The following is a 13,994-nucleotide window of genomic DNA, read 5'->3' on the forward strand; positions in this document are numbered from 1 at the left end:
TGTGGCAGCACTTGTGGGTGGCAATGGAAGCAAGGACATAGCACGTGGGAAGCGACAGCTGGGAATACAAAAGAAAAAGCAATTGGGATTTGAAAGCAACAGGTGGGAGCAGGAATCAGAAAACTATAGTAAGACCTCTGAGGAGGCAGGAACTAATCCAGGCCATGTTGGAAGGGCAGCTTGAAGATGAGAGAAAAAAGGAGACAAGGAGGGAGAGTGCGAGACTATTGTGTGACTGGAAAGCAAACCACAAAAGGCAAGTTCCTATTTCATCAAAGCTGTACTTGTTTCTTAGCCTGACCCATATCATAATATTCATCTGTGAGTTACACGCTGTGTGTTATGACAGAAGAGAGTGGCTCAGCTGTTACTTTAAGAGTGAAACAGAGCTAGCTGTAGCTGTGAAGCTTCAATGAGCTCTTCCATGACAGGTGGACAGGAAATGGACAAAAAGGGTTATTTAAAGTCTGCTCGCTCTCGGTGCAGTGGCAGGTGTGCTGGCAGGCGACTGGGCTCCATGACCTTCTAGAGTTGTGCTCCCGCATTAACCAAGCGGGCTGGATGTGACTGACGGGGCCTCTGTGCCCTTAAACTGTAGCGTCTGGAGCTACAGCTTTGGGTCATGTTCCAGCTAAGGGCAGCAGCGCGGTGAGCTGGGGGTCGCCACATCCCCAGAGCAAGGCAGGGCCAAACGCGACCTCGCCTCCCGCAGCCTCTCCAGGCCGGGGCTGCTCCACCTCAGGCCGCGAGGCTACTCGTGACGGCAGCCGCTGGGGGATCATTCGGGGATCGGTGCTCCCGGACGGCACCTGCCCACCTCCGATCTCCCCTGGGGGATGCCCCGCCACCCCCAGGCGCGGAGAGGGACCGGCCCGGCCCCACCACTGACCGCGTCTCGGCGGGGGGCGGCTGTGAGGGGTCGCGCGGGCCTCGAGCGCGGCGCCGGCGGGGACGGCGCGCGGCCACGTGCGCCAAGCAAGAGCCCCAGAGCGCGCGCAGGCGCGCCACCGCCCTACTCATCCCCCCCCCCAGCCTCTCGCGCCGTCCTCTGTGTCTCCGCGCCGAGGCCCGCCCCCCCGCTCCCTCCGAGGCGCAAGGCGCGGCCAATAGGCGCCCAGCGTGGGTTGGTCGGAGGGGGCGGGGCTGGCCAGCGGCCTCTCTGCGGCTGCGCGCGGGCCGCCCGCGGCGAGGAGGCGGTGCCAGCGCCTGCGCGGAGCCGTGCGCTCGCCCTCTCCCGAGGAGGGGAGAGAAAGGCGCCTGCGCGTTCCGCCGCCCGCTGCCCCGCGCCCTGGAGGGGAGATTGGCGCGCCTGCGCACTGTGGCCGCCGTCCCCCCGTGCCCCGGAGGAAGGGGGGGCTGCTGCGCATGCGCGCCGCGCTGCCCGCCCCTCGCCAGCAGCAGCAGGAGGAGGCGGCGGTGGTGGTGATTCTGGCTGTGGAGAGCGTGAGGCAGTGCGAGCGCCGCTGCCGCCCCCTGTTATCCGGGAGCCCCAGGTCCGGGCGGAGGAGGCGGGAGCGCCGCGGCGGCGGAAGGAGCCAGAGCGGCGGTGGCAGCAGCAGCAGCAGCAGGAGGAGTCTGTGCCCGGCCCCCCCCCCGCCTCTCAGTCCCGTTACAGCCCCCCTCCCTCCGCGCTCCGCTCCGCAGCCACCAACATGTCGGCGCCGGCGGCCAAAGTCAGTAAGAAGGAGCTGAACTCCAACCACGATGGGGCCGACGAGACCTCAGGTGAGGCCGCGCCGGGGGCGGGAGGGAATGGCGGCAGCCGCCGCGGCCTCCGCCTCGCACCGCGCCGCACCGACCGCCATTTTCCCCAGCCACACGGGCCGCGGCCGGGCCGGAGGCGGGAAGAGCGCGGGGTCGGCCGGGCGGATGTGCAGGCCCCAGCAGCGGCAGGAGGAGGCCATGTTAGCGCCCTTTTGTCTCCGCTCCCCGGCCCGGCCTCCTTCCCCACGGGCGCAGGCGGGGCCGGGTGGGGGGCGCTGCGGCCTTGGCGGAGCAGCGGGACCCCCCCCCTCCTCCTCCCGGAGCAGCATCCGCGGAGCCTCATTGTGCTCCGCCGCCGCCATGATGCTTCGCCGCCTCCTGGGCTCGGCGCCGCCGCGGCCGCGTGGTGCTGCCCGGCCGGGCGAGGACGGAGCGCGGCGCCGGCTGCGCCGCCGGGGCCTGCCCGCCCGCCGGCGCGGGGAGCCACGCGGCGGTAGAGCCGCCCGTGCCGTTCCCACGTGCGATCGCGGCGGCTCCGGGGTATTTTAAAGGTCGCCGCCGCGGGAAGGGCGCGGTGCTCGCCGGCCGCCTTCCCCTGAGTGCGGTGCCGCGCCCGCCGCCAGCTCCGGTCGCACACGTGCTTTCCGTAACCCGTCCGTCCCGGGGAGCGGGGGAGCGCCGTGCCCTGCCGCGGGCTGGGCCGTGCGGGAAGCGCCCCGGGGGAGCGCCGAGCCCGCTGCACTGCTCCAGCGACTTCCCGCTGCCGCTCCGTCAGCTCCCGGCGCGGCGGGTGAGCTGCGCTCCGGTAACCGGGGCCCCGGGTGGGCTGCGGCGAGGGGGAGTTCCGATGAGAAAACACCTGCCGAAGGGAGACCTGGAGAGGGATTTTTTTTTTCGTCTTGCTTATAAGCGTCCTTTCGAGCGTTCTTTTCGGTTTTTAGAAGGTGGCGCGTTCCCAGTTACGCTATTTTTATTGATATTTCTATCTTCTCTGAATGATTTAACGTCCCTTCAAATGTGTTGGTCTTAGCAGATACGGCTTACAGCTTTCTAGTGAAATTGTTATTAATCTATCGTGATTGACTTCTTATTTAAGTCGACTTGTAAAACTGTGTAGGGGAACATGAGCTGTGATTTCTAGAGGCAAACTCGCCTTGAGTGCCGTTTTGTCAAACTTCTCGACACGACACGTGAGCTGTAATACACCCTGGAAGTAGCTGAAGCTTGAAGGCGTAGTGAAACGTACGACATGTAACAGAAATACTGGTGTGCTTCTGAAGTAGATGACTAGAAAAGATGTTCAGCAAAAACCCCACGCGATCTGTCAGACTTAAGGGATTTTGAAGCATTTTCATTTGTTTTTTCAGAAAAAGAGCAACAGGAAGCAATTGAACACATTGATGAAGTACAGAATGAAATAGACAGGTAAACAAACTTTTGAAATGTTTTAGCAGAAATTAAAATGTAACTTTAATAAATAAAAATACTTAGTATAGTAAGCACTCAGTAGTAGTTCTCACTCTCTTTAAACTCTGCCGAGATGCACTTGTTTTCTGACTTGATTAGATGTGAGAAGTATTTGTGTATGATTAAAAAATTTGAAGTAGTATCCTGGTTCCTTGTTTGATTGTGTACAATTAAAAAGATAGAACTTAAAATTTAAAATTAATTGTGATAGTTTTGATAATAGAAATTTATTTTGTATTGTTTTTTCAAATTAATGTGTATGCTATTTTGCAAAAGTATTTTTGTGTTTGTAAGTAGAACAAAAAACTTGGTTGAGAATTTAGCTTTTATTGTACTTTTTTTAATTATATATTTGTGTGCTTGTAGAATAAAATGTAGAAAGTGTCACTGAAACAGTAATTTCATATGCTAAAACATTCTGTGGGCTGTGTTGGTATTTGCATGGATCTTATCTCCTTGCACGCTGTCCTAGAGAGGCTGCAGGTGACTACTGAGGCTCTGCCCGTGTGAAGCTGTTGCAGTATCAGGCCTCTGCCTTTTTACAAAACCAATTAAATGGGACATCTTAAGATTTTACGTGCATGGGATACAAAATTGCTTTGCTGTAGCTTGCTTGCCTGCCCAAAGGTTATAAAGAGCAGGTGATAGTCTTACGTGTTATCGATCTTCAGGTCTTTTGCGAACAAAATGTATAAGAGGTAAAATACCGCTTTGCATAAATAAGGGTCTGTCCCTCATGTAGTGATGCAAAACATACAACGTGCTAAGAACGTTTCATTGAGATTGTTTCTCATAAGGTGTTTCTTAATAGCGGTTACAGGTTTGGGCCTCGGTTTGTTGTTTGAGACGTCCCATTTGTTGACTGTGACAGACTAGTCTAATCAAACCCATTCGGTTTTTGGTTAACTACTGATGATGCATCTTTAAATGTCAGTTCTCTCTCTTGTGGTTAACGTGGCTATTTCTATTACAGACTGAATGAACAAGCCAGCGAGGAAATTTTGAAAGTAGAACAGAAATACAACAAACTCCGCCAACCATTCTTCCAGAAGAGGTCAGAATTGATCGCCAAAATCCCGAATTTCTGGGTAACAACATTTGTCAACCACCCACAAGGTATGTTCTTAATAGCGCTCTCTTTTTTTTTTCCTGTAAATCCAGTGTTTACTTGCTTGTTATGTGAGTATCTTGCAGCTTTGAGGGTTTTCTAGAATTGTTGTTGGGCATATGTTTACACAGAAGCCTGCTCCATGTGCAAACACTTCCGTTTTGTCCCAGAGTGCATTTTAGAAGCTTTTTATTTCTTGCACTCATTGACCAAAGCAACATCTTGTTCAGTAAAATCCCATGTTGGTTTTATTTATGCATTTTAAATGACAGATTTCCCACTTTTCGTAGTTAATTGGGCCCTTTAAAGCAGAAGGAAAAAAAAACTCTAGTTTGCTTTTTTTTTTTTTAATTGGAGGTGATCTCCTTAGGACTCTTGACAATAGACTGTTTTTGAGAGGACAAAAGTTTGTAGACTGCTTAGATTGGGCAAACGGCATGTGAAAATGCATTTCAGAGAGAAGGTTGGATGTATGCAGGTAGCTTTTGCTGCTTTTTAATGTTTAACTGCAACAAGCAAACATAACATTTTCACCTCAGCCAAAGTGAATCACACAAATGCTAATAGTCTGTTGGCTGGTAACTCAAAAAAAACAGGCCACAAGAAGTTGGCTTGGATAGATGTGTTGCTTTTCAAGTCTTACTATCAATTTCCTGTATTTTGCCTGCATGATACACTTTTTATAGCTTTGTTAATGTGGGATTCCTAATTCTGTCTTAGTATCTGCACTGCTGGGAGAAGAAGATGAGGAAGCACTGCATTATTTGACCAGAGTTGAGGTGACAGAATTTGAAGACATCAAATCAGGTTACAGAATAGATTTTGTAAGTACTCTAAATAATTACTTCACTTGTGATTTGTATGTGTGGGGGGTTTTTTAATGTAATCACATATTGGCTGGTAGTTTGTCAGTTAATCTTTTCATTTATCCATTTAATACCAGCTTTGACTTGGCATGTGTCTTTACATTATGTGGGGTCTAACTCTTTGCTTTCAACTCTGCAGTATTTTGATGAGAATCCATACTTTGAAAATAAAGTTCTCTCCAAAGAGTTTCACCTCAATGAAAGTGGAGACCCATCTTCAAAATCAACTGAGATCAAATGGAAATCTGGGAAGGTATGTACCTGTGCATCTGGGAGAGATGACTGCTGCTCTGTCTGATACCATCACTTCAATTATGTGCCTTTGACTTTTTTTCTTTTGTATTGAAGCTGCTTTGTCCTCCGTTTTATTCCCCTCTGAACCACCTTGCCACTTCTTTACATACATAGTTCATGTCTATCTTGCAGGGTTCGGAATACCCTATTTATATTGAGATCTGTAGTGAATTCTCTTGCTCAGTTGAGCACCACCGTACAGTAATGCGGGCATGTCTTTCATCCAGACAGTGTTCAATTGTAATTAATTTGCTGCAGTTAGTTTCTGTAAAAGTCAGGAGTGTTTTCATGTTATCTGGAAGATATTAAAATAAGTATTTAAAAGTAGAACTGAACATTGCAGTTAAGTCACTGCTTGTGTAATCACCCTCAGATTGAGAAGAAAACTTACATTTTTCATTGAGAACTAGAACTTTTCCTCTTGTACAAGAAGTTACAGTCCAGTACAAACTAGCTGAATGATCTTTACAACACACCACAAAATCCATGTGAATTCTGGTATTGTTCTTCATTAAACAGTCTAAACCTATAAATGTTGTGATTCTATCAAGAAAACATACTATACATTTGGAATTACCATATAATCAAAGAAAGAGTGTATTTAAATAGTGGATAGTTTCAGATTTAGCAAACAGATTGTTGCAAACTTACTAAACTTCTAGGGTAAGGTGGTAGATACAGGACTCATGTATGTGCTTGTGATCGTATGTTTTAGCAGTTGGTGTAGGTGTTTTGACTTACTACAAAGAATGACCTGAAGACTTCAAAGAGGGAAATCTTAGGATAACTAGGCAGTTCTTTATCTCAAGTTAAAGACAGACCTTAGAGGCGTGGAGACTGAGTGCTGCTTAAATTCTGTTCAGTACATCATTAAACACCTTCCATACTTGCACTTCCATGCGAGAGGGAAGCATAAATGCAAGACCCTGTGAATTTTCAGTATTTCAGTGGAGTCATTAAAAGAAATGTACGTTTTTACTGTTTTCTCATGTTCATGAGAAGTGCAGGTGGCTGAGAGGTGTCTTTTTCTGTGAGTTGTTTGTGTTCCCAGTGTTTCTTAAAGACTTGTACCTGAAAGAGGGAGTAGTGAGTGACTTATTGTGGTTGTTTAGACAGTATGTTTCTAAATGGTGCTTATTTAAAACAAAACAAAAAAACAAACAAACAAAACCAACCAAACAAAAAAAACCCCACAAACCAAAAAAAAAAATGACAAAAAGCCATGTAAGTACCACTTTTTAGGGAACTTCTTAACTTTCTTTTCAGGATCTGACAAAACGCTCAAGCCAGACACAGAACAAAGCCAGTAGGAAGAGGCAGCATGAAGAGCCAGAAAGCTTCTTTACCTGGTTCACTGACCACTCCGATGCAGGGGCTGATGAACTAGGAGAAGTCATCAAGGATGACATCTGGCCGAATCCGTTACAGTACTACTTGGTAAGTATAGCATGGAGCTGTTGATCCACACCCATAATAGTACTGTCCAAGTGAATTGATCACTGTAGTTGATGTTGCATATGTGTCTTTAAGGTTCCTGATATGGATGATGAAGAAGGGGAGGGAGAGGAGGATGACGATGATGATGAAGAGGAAGAAGGATTGGAGGATATTGATGAAGAAGGAGATGAGGATGAGGGGGAGGAAGATGAAGATGATGATGAGGGAGAAGAAGGAGAGGTGAGTAATCTTACCCCTTCCATCTCTGGTGTATGAGAATGAAAAGAAATTTATATGAGGGATCTTGTAAGAATACTGAGCCATTGTAACAAAGGTAAAGTAGTTCTTTTCTGTACAATGACAAGGTGTTTGGAGGGGAGAAGCAGAACTGTTACTACCTTAACTTGTGGAGTCATTTCAGTACAGTAGTAAGTATGTTTGTGTATATGAGAGACAGTGCAAATAAGTAGTTTTAGTAAGCTCGTAAGGGAGGTGCTCTAGAAGAACTAGGATATTGGTGTAATAAAATTCTTATTTAATTAGTGAACATTCTAGCAAGGCTTTACTTGTAAATAGCTTTGGTGATGCATCGAGTTCTGTGATCTTCCCACCTGTTGGTTTATTTCTGCTTACAGCCAGCTTAGCTAAGACTCTGTTGGGTTCAGGAATTAAAGTTTCCTATAGGAGCAAGTGGGATTCCAGGGACAGCATTCAGGGTGTTGGTAACAAAGTTTAGAATGTCTTTGTTTCTCATAATTGGGCGTGGTGTGTCTAAATTTCAGCAGCAAAAAACGACTTGTATTGAGCTAGGAGGGCTGTTATGGGCACCAGAGTACTGGGCTCTATTATGTAACCTAGAATTTAGCATCTTAAAGTTGGAGCATTTTGCTCTTCAGAGTTTAAAACAAGGGGAAAAAAAGATGACCCCTTCACTTTCTAAGCTAAAGTTATGTCAATGTTTGTAGTGATTTTAAGTCACGGTAGTTTTTCAAACCCGATGTTTTTTCGTTGTGACATCCAGTTATTCACTGATTTCTGTGTGGATGGGTATCACGGCAGCTGTTACTGCTCCGTAGTGAAGAGGGAAAGAGAGATCATACAGCATGCTACAAGTTAGACTGTATGGCCGTAGTCCGTAGGGCGATAAAACATTCTGGTTATTGCATTCAAAAGTTCGTGCTATCTGAAGTTCGGTGATTAGATTTTTTTAAATTGTTGCTTATCTTTCAACAGGAGGATGAAGGAGAAGATGACTAATTGAACACTGATGGATTCCAAACCCCCTTTTTACCTTTTTAATTTTTCTCCAGTCCCTGGGAGCAAGTTGCTGTCTTTTTTTTTTTTTTTTTTTTTTTCTTGTGCTCAGTCGCCTTGTTCTCTTGAGGTCTCTTTTTCTCTCCTCTACACCATGGTTCACAGTTTATTTTGGGGGAAATACCTTGAGCAGAATACAGTGGAGAAGAATCTACCAGTTTCTGTTTCAAGTTCATTTTTATCCCTTTCTGTCTCAAAACAAAAACTGTTTATGGAATCAACACACCATGTTCTGTGGGAAAAAAGAAAACCTTCTGCTCCCTTCACTCTGCTGGAAGCTGAAGAGTGCTAGGCCCCTGTGTAGTAGTGCATAGAATCTAGCTTTTTTCCTTCTTTCTCTGTATATTGGGCTCAGAGATTACACTGTGTCTCTATGTGAATATGGACAGTTAGCATTTACCAACATGTATCTGTCTACTTTCTCTTGTTTAAAAAAAAAAGAAAAAACTAAAAAAAAAAAAAGGGGGGGGTTATAGAAGGTCAGCTGGGGTGGGTTTCAGATGTTTGGGTGGGTTAAGTGGGCATTTTGACAACATGGCGGCTTCTCCTTTGGCATGTTTAATTGTGATGTTTAACAAACATCCTTGCAGTTTAAGATGACACTTTTAAAATAAAATCTTCTCCTAATTATGACTTTGAGCCCTGCCACTTGATGGAGAATCAGCAGAACCTGTAGGATCTTATTTGGAATTGACATTCTCTATTGTAATTTTGTTCTTGTTTATTTTTAAATTCTTTTTTTTTTTTTTTTTTGTTTCACTGGAAAGGAAAGAAAGATGCTCAGTTTTAAACGTTAAAGTGTACAAGTTGCTTTGTTACAATAAAACTAAATGTGTACACAAAGGGACTGGTTGGTCTTCACTAAAAGAAAGTTTTAATATCCTGTTTTGAACTTGCTTGTAGCTTCTTGGCATTTTTGGGGGCATTTGGTCAGTATTTATGTAGTGCAATGCAACCTTGTGGTTGCGTGGACTGATCATGAGTTCATTTAGTTTCCACTGTTTCAGTACTTGTAAAATGTTTCATTTGATGGTTACTACTGCACACTCTTGTTTCTTGAATTACCTAACTCTGTAAGACAGGGCTGTAGGTGCATACGCCTTGTGTGAAGGCAGAGGTTTATACTCATGTTTCGCAAAGAGAAAAATCACTTTATTCTTAGATACTCTTTTTTTTTTTAGGTAGTTACTTGCAGCACTGTATTTCCAGTAAATCAGTTTGCATGAAAGTATCATGCAAACTCAGAATAAAAAGATCAAGGGGTCTTGTAATAAGATTTGGGTGTTTTTTGTGAGTCCGTTCAGTTGAAAATAAATCTTAAGTGCAAGCTAATTTTGGGGCTATTTCAAAGAGCAAGATTCTTAGCAAAGCTTGTGTATAAAGTTGCTGCTCCACTGCTTTCTTTGCTTGGTAGCAGCATGTATATATGCTTTGGATATACTGTACTCTTCTTCATTTTGAGAGACTGCATTTGAGTAGCTTGTAACAATTTCACATAGAGGTTGTTGGTACTGGTATTCCACAAAGTGTAATGAAAGTTGTTTTAACATGTTGTTCTTTTGAAATATTTTCAAAAATGTTGTATCAGCTAATCTAAAATTCAAACAGCTAGTTCTCTTTGGATGTGTAGAAAAGACTGTCTTCTGGGAAGACTTGCTGTTATATTCTCTGATTCCTTTTCATCACAGAATTTGCTATAGTCAAATTCAGCTTTTTTGATGCATTAGAATACACTTAGCAGAAGAAGATTAATCTCTATTTGAGACATGCCCAAATATCATGTGTGTGTGGGAAACATTCTGTAAGTGTCTGGTCCAGCTTGGATTCAGTCCAGTTATCGGGGGCAATACAACATCCAGTCTGCATGTGGTCAATGCGAAAATAAGGCAACCATTTACTTTATTCTTTCTCAACAAAAGCTTCTGCCCTGATCCTGCTTGCAGAGCAAAATAAAATGTTAATTGGTAATGGTTTCTTACCATCTAAAGAGAGAAGGAACAAAACCTATAAGTCTATATAAATTTTAGATTTTTTTTCATTTGATTCCATTTTGTTGTAAAATTGAAAACTGCTTCTTGTTTTGGTAAAGGATCGATGTGCTATTACTTGCCCTGATGCCTCATTACTTCTATGTATTCCAAACTGACTAGTTCTTCAAGGAAAAGTTTTTTGGTTTGGTTTTTTTTTTTCCCTAGTCTTTAATGGTTTAGGAAAAATACTGTGCCATTGTTGTTACACCCCTGTTGGTTACTAGCAGAAAACCTATAAAAACTGTTTTGAAAGTAATCAAAGCTTCAGGTTCTTTAAAGTTAAGTACCATCAACAAGAAATGAGAAGTCTGGATAATGAAATGCTACTTCTAAGAGGTTTCCTCGCACGTTCTTTAGGATTTTACAGGGTGCCAAACCACTCTTGCTACGATACTGATACACTGAATTTCCTGTGAAACTTAAGGGTTTACTTCTGGCAATGGCTGAAGAGTAAACTAACATGCTAAAAGAATAAAACCATAATTAAGTGTAATCTTTTTTTCCTAGCAATGGAAATTAGTAGGGATTCGCACATTGCTCTGCAACACAGCAGAAATACTACAGATGGCCATCATGTGCTCTGACTGTTCACTTAATGTCTGCGTTGGCTGAATATATGTAATGGGTGTCCATTTTTACTTGATTCAATTTGTATATGCAAATAAGCATATAGAGCATTTAAAGGTAGATGTCCACCTTGGATAAGAACAGGAGATTCATGCTTGTTAAACACGTCTGTATCTCTCATTAATTCCCCACTACTGCTGGAGTTCCTCACATCCAGTTAATCCTGCTGAGTGAAATTTGTCACAGGCTTTGTGGCCTGAATTTTCAGGGTTAAGAATATAGCGTTGGCAGCAATTTAATAAAGGTGAAGCTACTGGGCTGGGGCTGTATGACTTAAATGATTCAAAGGTTATTTTTATTTTAAGTTTGAAGTTTAATTGCTATAAAATGGAATCTTTTGTCTGTAATTTCTAGTGCCAAAGGAAAGCAAATATATCCGTGTGTAAATAGAGTTAGAAAGGTTTGGATTTTTTTTTAAAACAGATAATCTGTGTTCTTATTCATACTTGTCAACATAGTTTTTGTCCCTGTAAACAAGCATTATCTGAATCGATTTCTCAGTCATTTATGCCATTCATTTGAATCTGTAAGCTTCTCTTTGTACCACACTCAAACAGGTGCGTAACGATAGTACTTTGTCTATTGGATACTGTTCCTGAATTTTGAAGCCGTGCTTTTTTTTTTTTAAAAAAAACTGAAATCAATTAAATAATTTCTCTGATGTACCTTCAAGCTATCCTTCTCTTTGAAGGAATTAAAGTACATTTAACTGTTACTTGATGTCACCACCTCTAAGAGTCTTTTTCAAAAGAATCCGTTATTAGTCCCAAACTTGGCATCAGCTTTCACGGGTGAGGCTGAGAGTGCTCACTTCTCTTTCACGGATGTCAGGTGCCCAGTGCGATAAGAGTCACAGGAGGTCACAAGTGGCTGTGGAACAAGACGCTTGATTCCTCTGGGGAACAGATTTACACTTGCCCTCCTCCTTGCTTAAAAATGGGAACTTAGTAAGACTTTTCCTCTCGATCATCACCTTCTCCAAGTGACTGGTGGAGGGAGCCCTGGGCGGTCCGGGAGCTGCGGCAGCCCCGCTGCCACCGGGAGAGACGGAGGGGGGGGGTTCCCGCGGCACCGACGCTGGCGGTGGCCGCGCTCCCTCCGGCCGCTCCTGCGTGCTGCCCCGGGAAGGAGCATGTAACGGGGGAGCTGGCCAGGGGCAAAGGCGGAGGGCTGCAGCAAGCGAGGGTATCTTTCCCCTTGCACTTCACGGGGGAAAAAGCATTCTCGATGCTCGCACAACTGCAGGCAAAGTGGCGAGAGGCTTCACAGGAGCCGTGATCCGCCCACGAGCCGGCGCCGCACACGTCCCCTCTCCCCAGGCTTAGCGGGGGACGGGGCGGGCAGGTCACAGGCCAGGTGTGCCCCAAACCCCCACTCCTGGTCGTGATGCTCCCGAGGGCTGGAGCCTGGGCCCGGGCGTGCCCCCAGAGCAGCCATGCCCTGCGGGATCCTGGCAGGGCCATGACACTCGTCGTCCTGCAGGATGGAGGCTGCTGAGTGGGCAGAATCCCACGCCCTGGCCCCCTCTGCCCGCAGCGGACAGCTGAGCTGTGCCCGTGAAACGGGCCGAGGGCCCGGCCGGGATGCCCGGACGTCCCTGACCCAGGGAGCCCAGAGCCAGAGCATGCATCGTCCTCACCTGGGGATCACCCATGCTCTGAGCACTCCAGATGGGCCTCGGCCACCTGCTCCGGCTCCCCGGGCTCCCCGAGCCATCCCCCAGCCTCACCCAGAGGGTGCCAGACTTGGAGGAAAGAGGGGGAAGACCCCCCAAGGGCTCCCACCAAACCTTCATCCAGCTGAGCCAGCCAAACGCAGCCCTGATCCCTGTCTGCGGGACAGGCTCAGTCCGCGGAAGATATGGTAGCGTCCCTGCTCCTCAGAAACCCAGTCTACACCAACTAGTTTGACTTTCCCTTTTCTGGTATTTCCACTGAGCGAACAGTCTGATTGAAATCATTCCTGAAACACTAAACAGAGCCTGGACCGTGTCACAAATAGCAACGGGCTCCAGAAGGGTTTGTATTAATCTAATGTGCTTGCTTTATTTACAACAGGAACATGATCAAAGGTTTTATAGTCGTTTAAGGATTTATTAATTCGACTCAGTTAAGTGAGATTTAAATTTTACATTTTCCAGTGATTTCCTTTCACTAATTATTCAGTTGCAAATCGTTTGCAAAATGCTTAGGCTAGAAAAACTGTTCTAATTAAATAAAAGGAAAATGTTCATGTTTATTAGTGTATTTCTAAAGTTGTATGTGTGAATACTATCAACTCTGGATGCCTCCTGACTCCCAAGTTGTGCATTGCTCCAGGACTGAAAAAGCATATTAGTGCAGTAATAGTATCAGGTAATACTGCTGAGGAGGTATCTTACCCCCCGAAAGCACAAAGTGTCTTTTTCACTTGTTTGAAACAGCGGGCCTGCGACACACTGCGCAGCAGCTCTGCGTGACGCGGTGGCAGGGCAGCAGCACGGGGGGTTTCACTCCTGATAGCTGGGAGATTACTGCCAGCTTTGCCAAGGCATTTGGGTGATTTTATCGCTCAAATATTCAGCTGAAACCCCAGATACTACACGCAGAGGGGCAGCTCTGCGGAGAAGCAGTTAGCCAAAGGCCAGCGCTGGAGACAGGCATCAACGGGGAGCTGCACTTTGCTCGTTCCCCCACAAACAAACGCCAGTTACGAGTCGATCTGGAGAACTAAAATTGGAAACCACCCGACGGCCGCAGCCCAGCGAAGCCGGCCCGGGCTGGGGCCAGGCGCAGGGGTTTTCCTCACGGCGCCCAGCTCCCGGGGGAGGTGCGGGGAACCGAGCGGGGCCCAAGGGAGGGAGGTCTGTCGCTCTGTGTGTCCCCGTACCGTCCCTCCGGCACGACCCCACGGGTTCTGCGCCTGCGGAGGACACTGACCCCCTCCAGGCTCTCCTTCCCCAGCAGCCCGACGCGGAGGGCCGTGCCCACGGTGGGCAGCGGGAGGTACCTCAGTCTCCTCAGCGTCCGGCCTGTCGCGCCTCTCTCCTTCCCGCCGCCATCCCCGGGCGCGCTGCGGGACCTCGCCGCCGGGTCCGGGCTGCTCATTTCCCCTCAGGGCGGGCGAAGGCAGCGGGACCACCTCGTGACAGGGGCGGGAGCCGCGGCG

At 46.7% G+C, this 13,994-nt stretch overlaps 1 protein-coding gene across 1 annotated transcript; it reads left to right on the plus strand.

The window, feature by feature from the left end:
* Positions 1-1,347: 1,347 nt before the first annotated feature.
* SET (SET nuclear proto-oncogene) lies at positions 1,348-11,562 on the plus strand. The gene is given in 9 exon segments (XM_075439070.1): positions 1,348-1,587; positions 1,590-1,725; positions 3,072-3,129; positions 4,145-4,287; positions 5,000-5,103; positions 5,285-5,398; positions 6,706-6,876; positions 6,970-7,116; positions 8,110-11,562. Coding segments are annotated over 9 exon segments (1,119 nt in total). The 5' UTR covers positions 1,348-1,365; the 3' UTR covers positions 8,134-11,562.
* The last annotated feature ends 2,432 nt before the right edge of the window (positions 11,563-13,994 follow it).

The sequence above is a fragment of the Opisthocomus hoazin genome, chromosome 19 (genome assembly GCF_030867145.1).
Source record: "Opisthocomus hoazin isolate bOpiHoa1 chromosome 19, bOpiHoa1.hap1, whole genome shotgun sequence".
NCBI classification, from domain to species: domain Eukaryota; kingdom Metazoa; phylum Chordata; class Aves; order Opisthocomiformes; family Opisthocomidae; genus Opisthocomus; species Opisthocomus hoazin.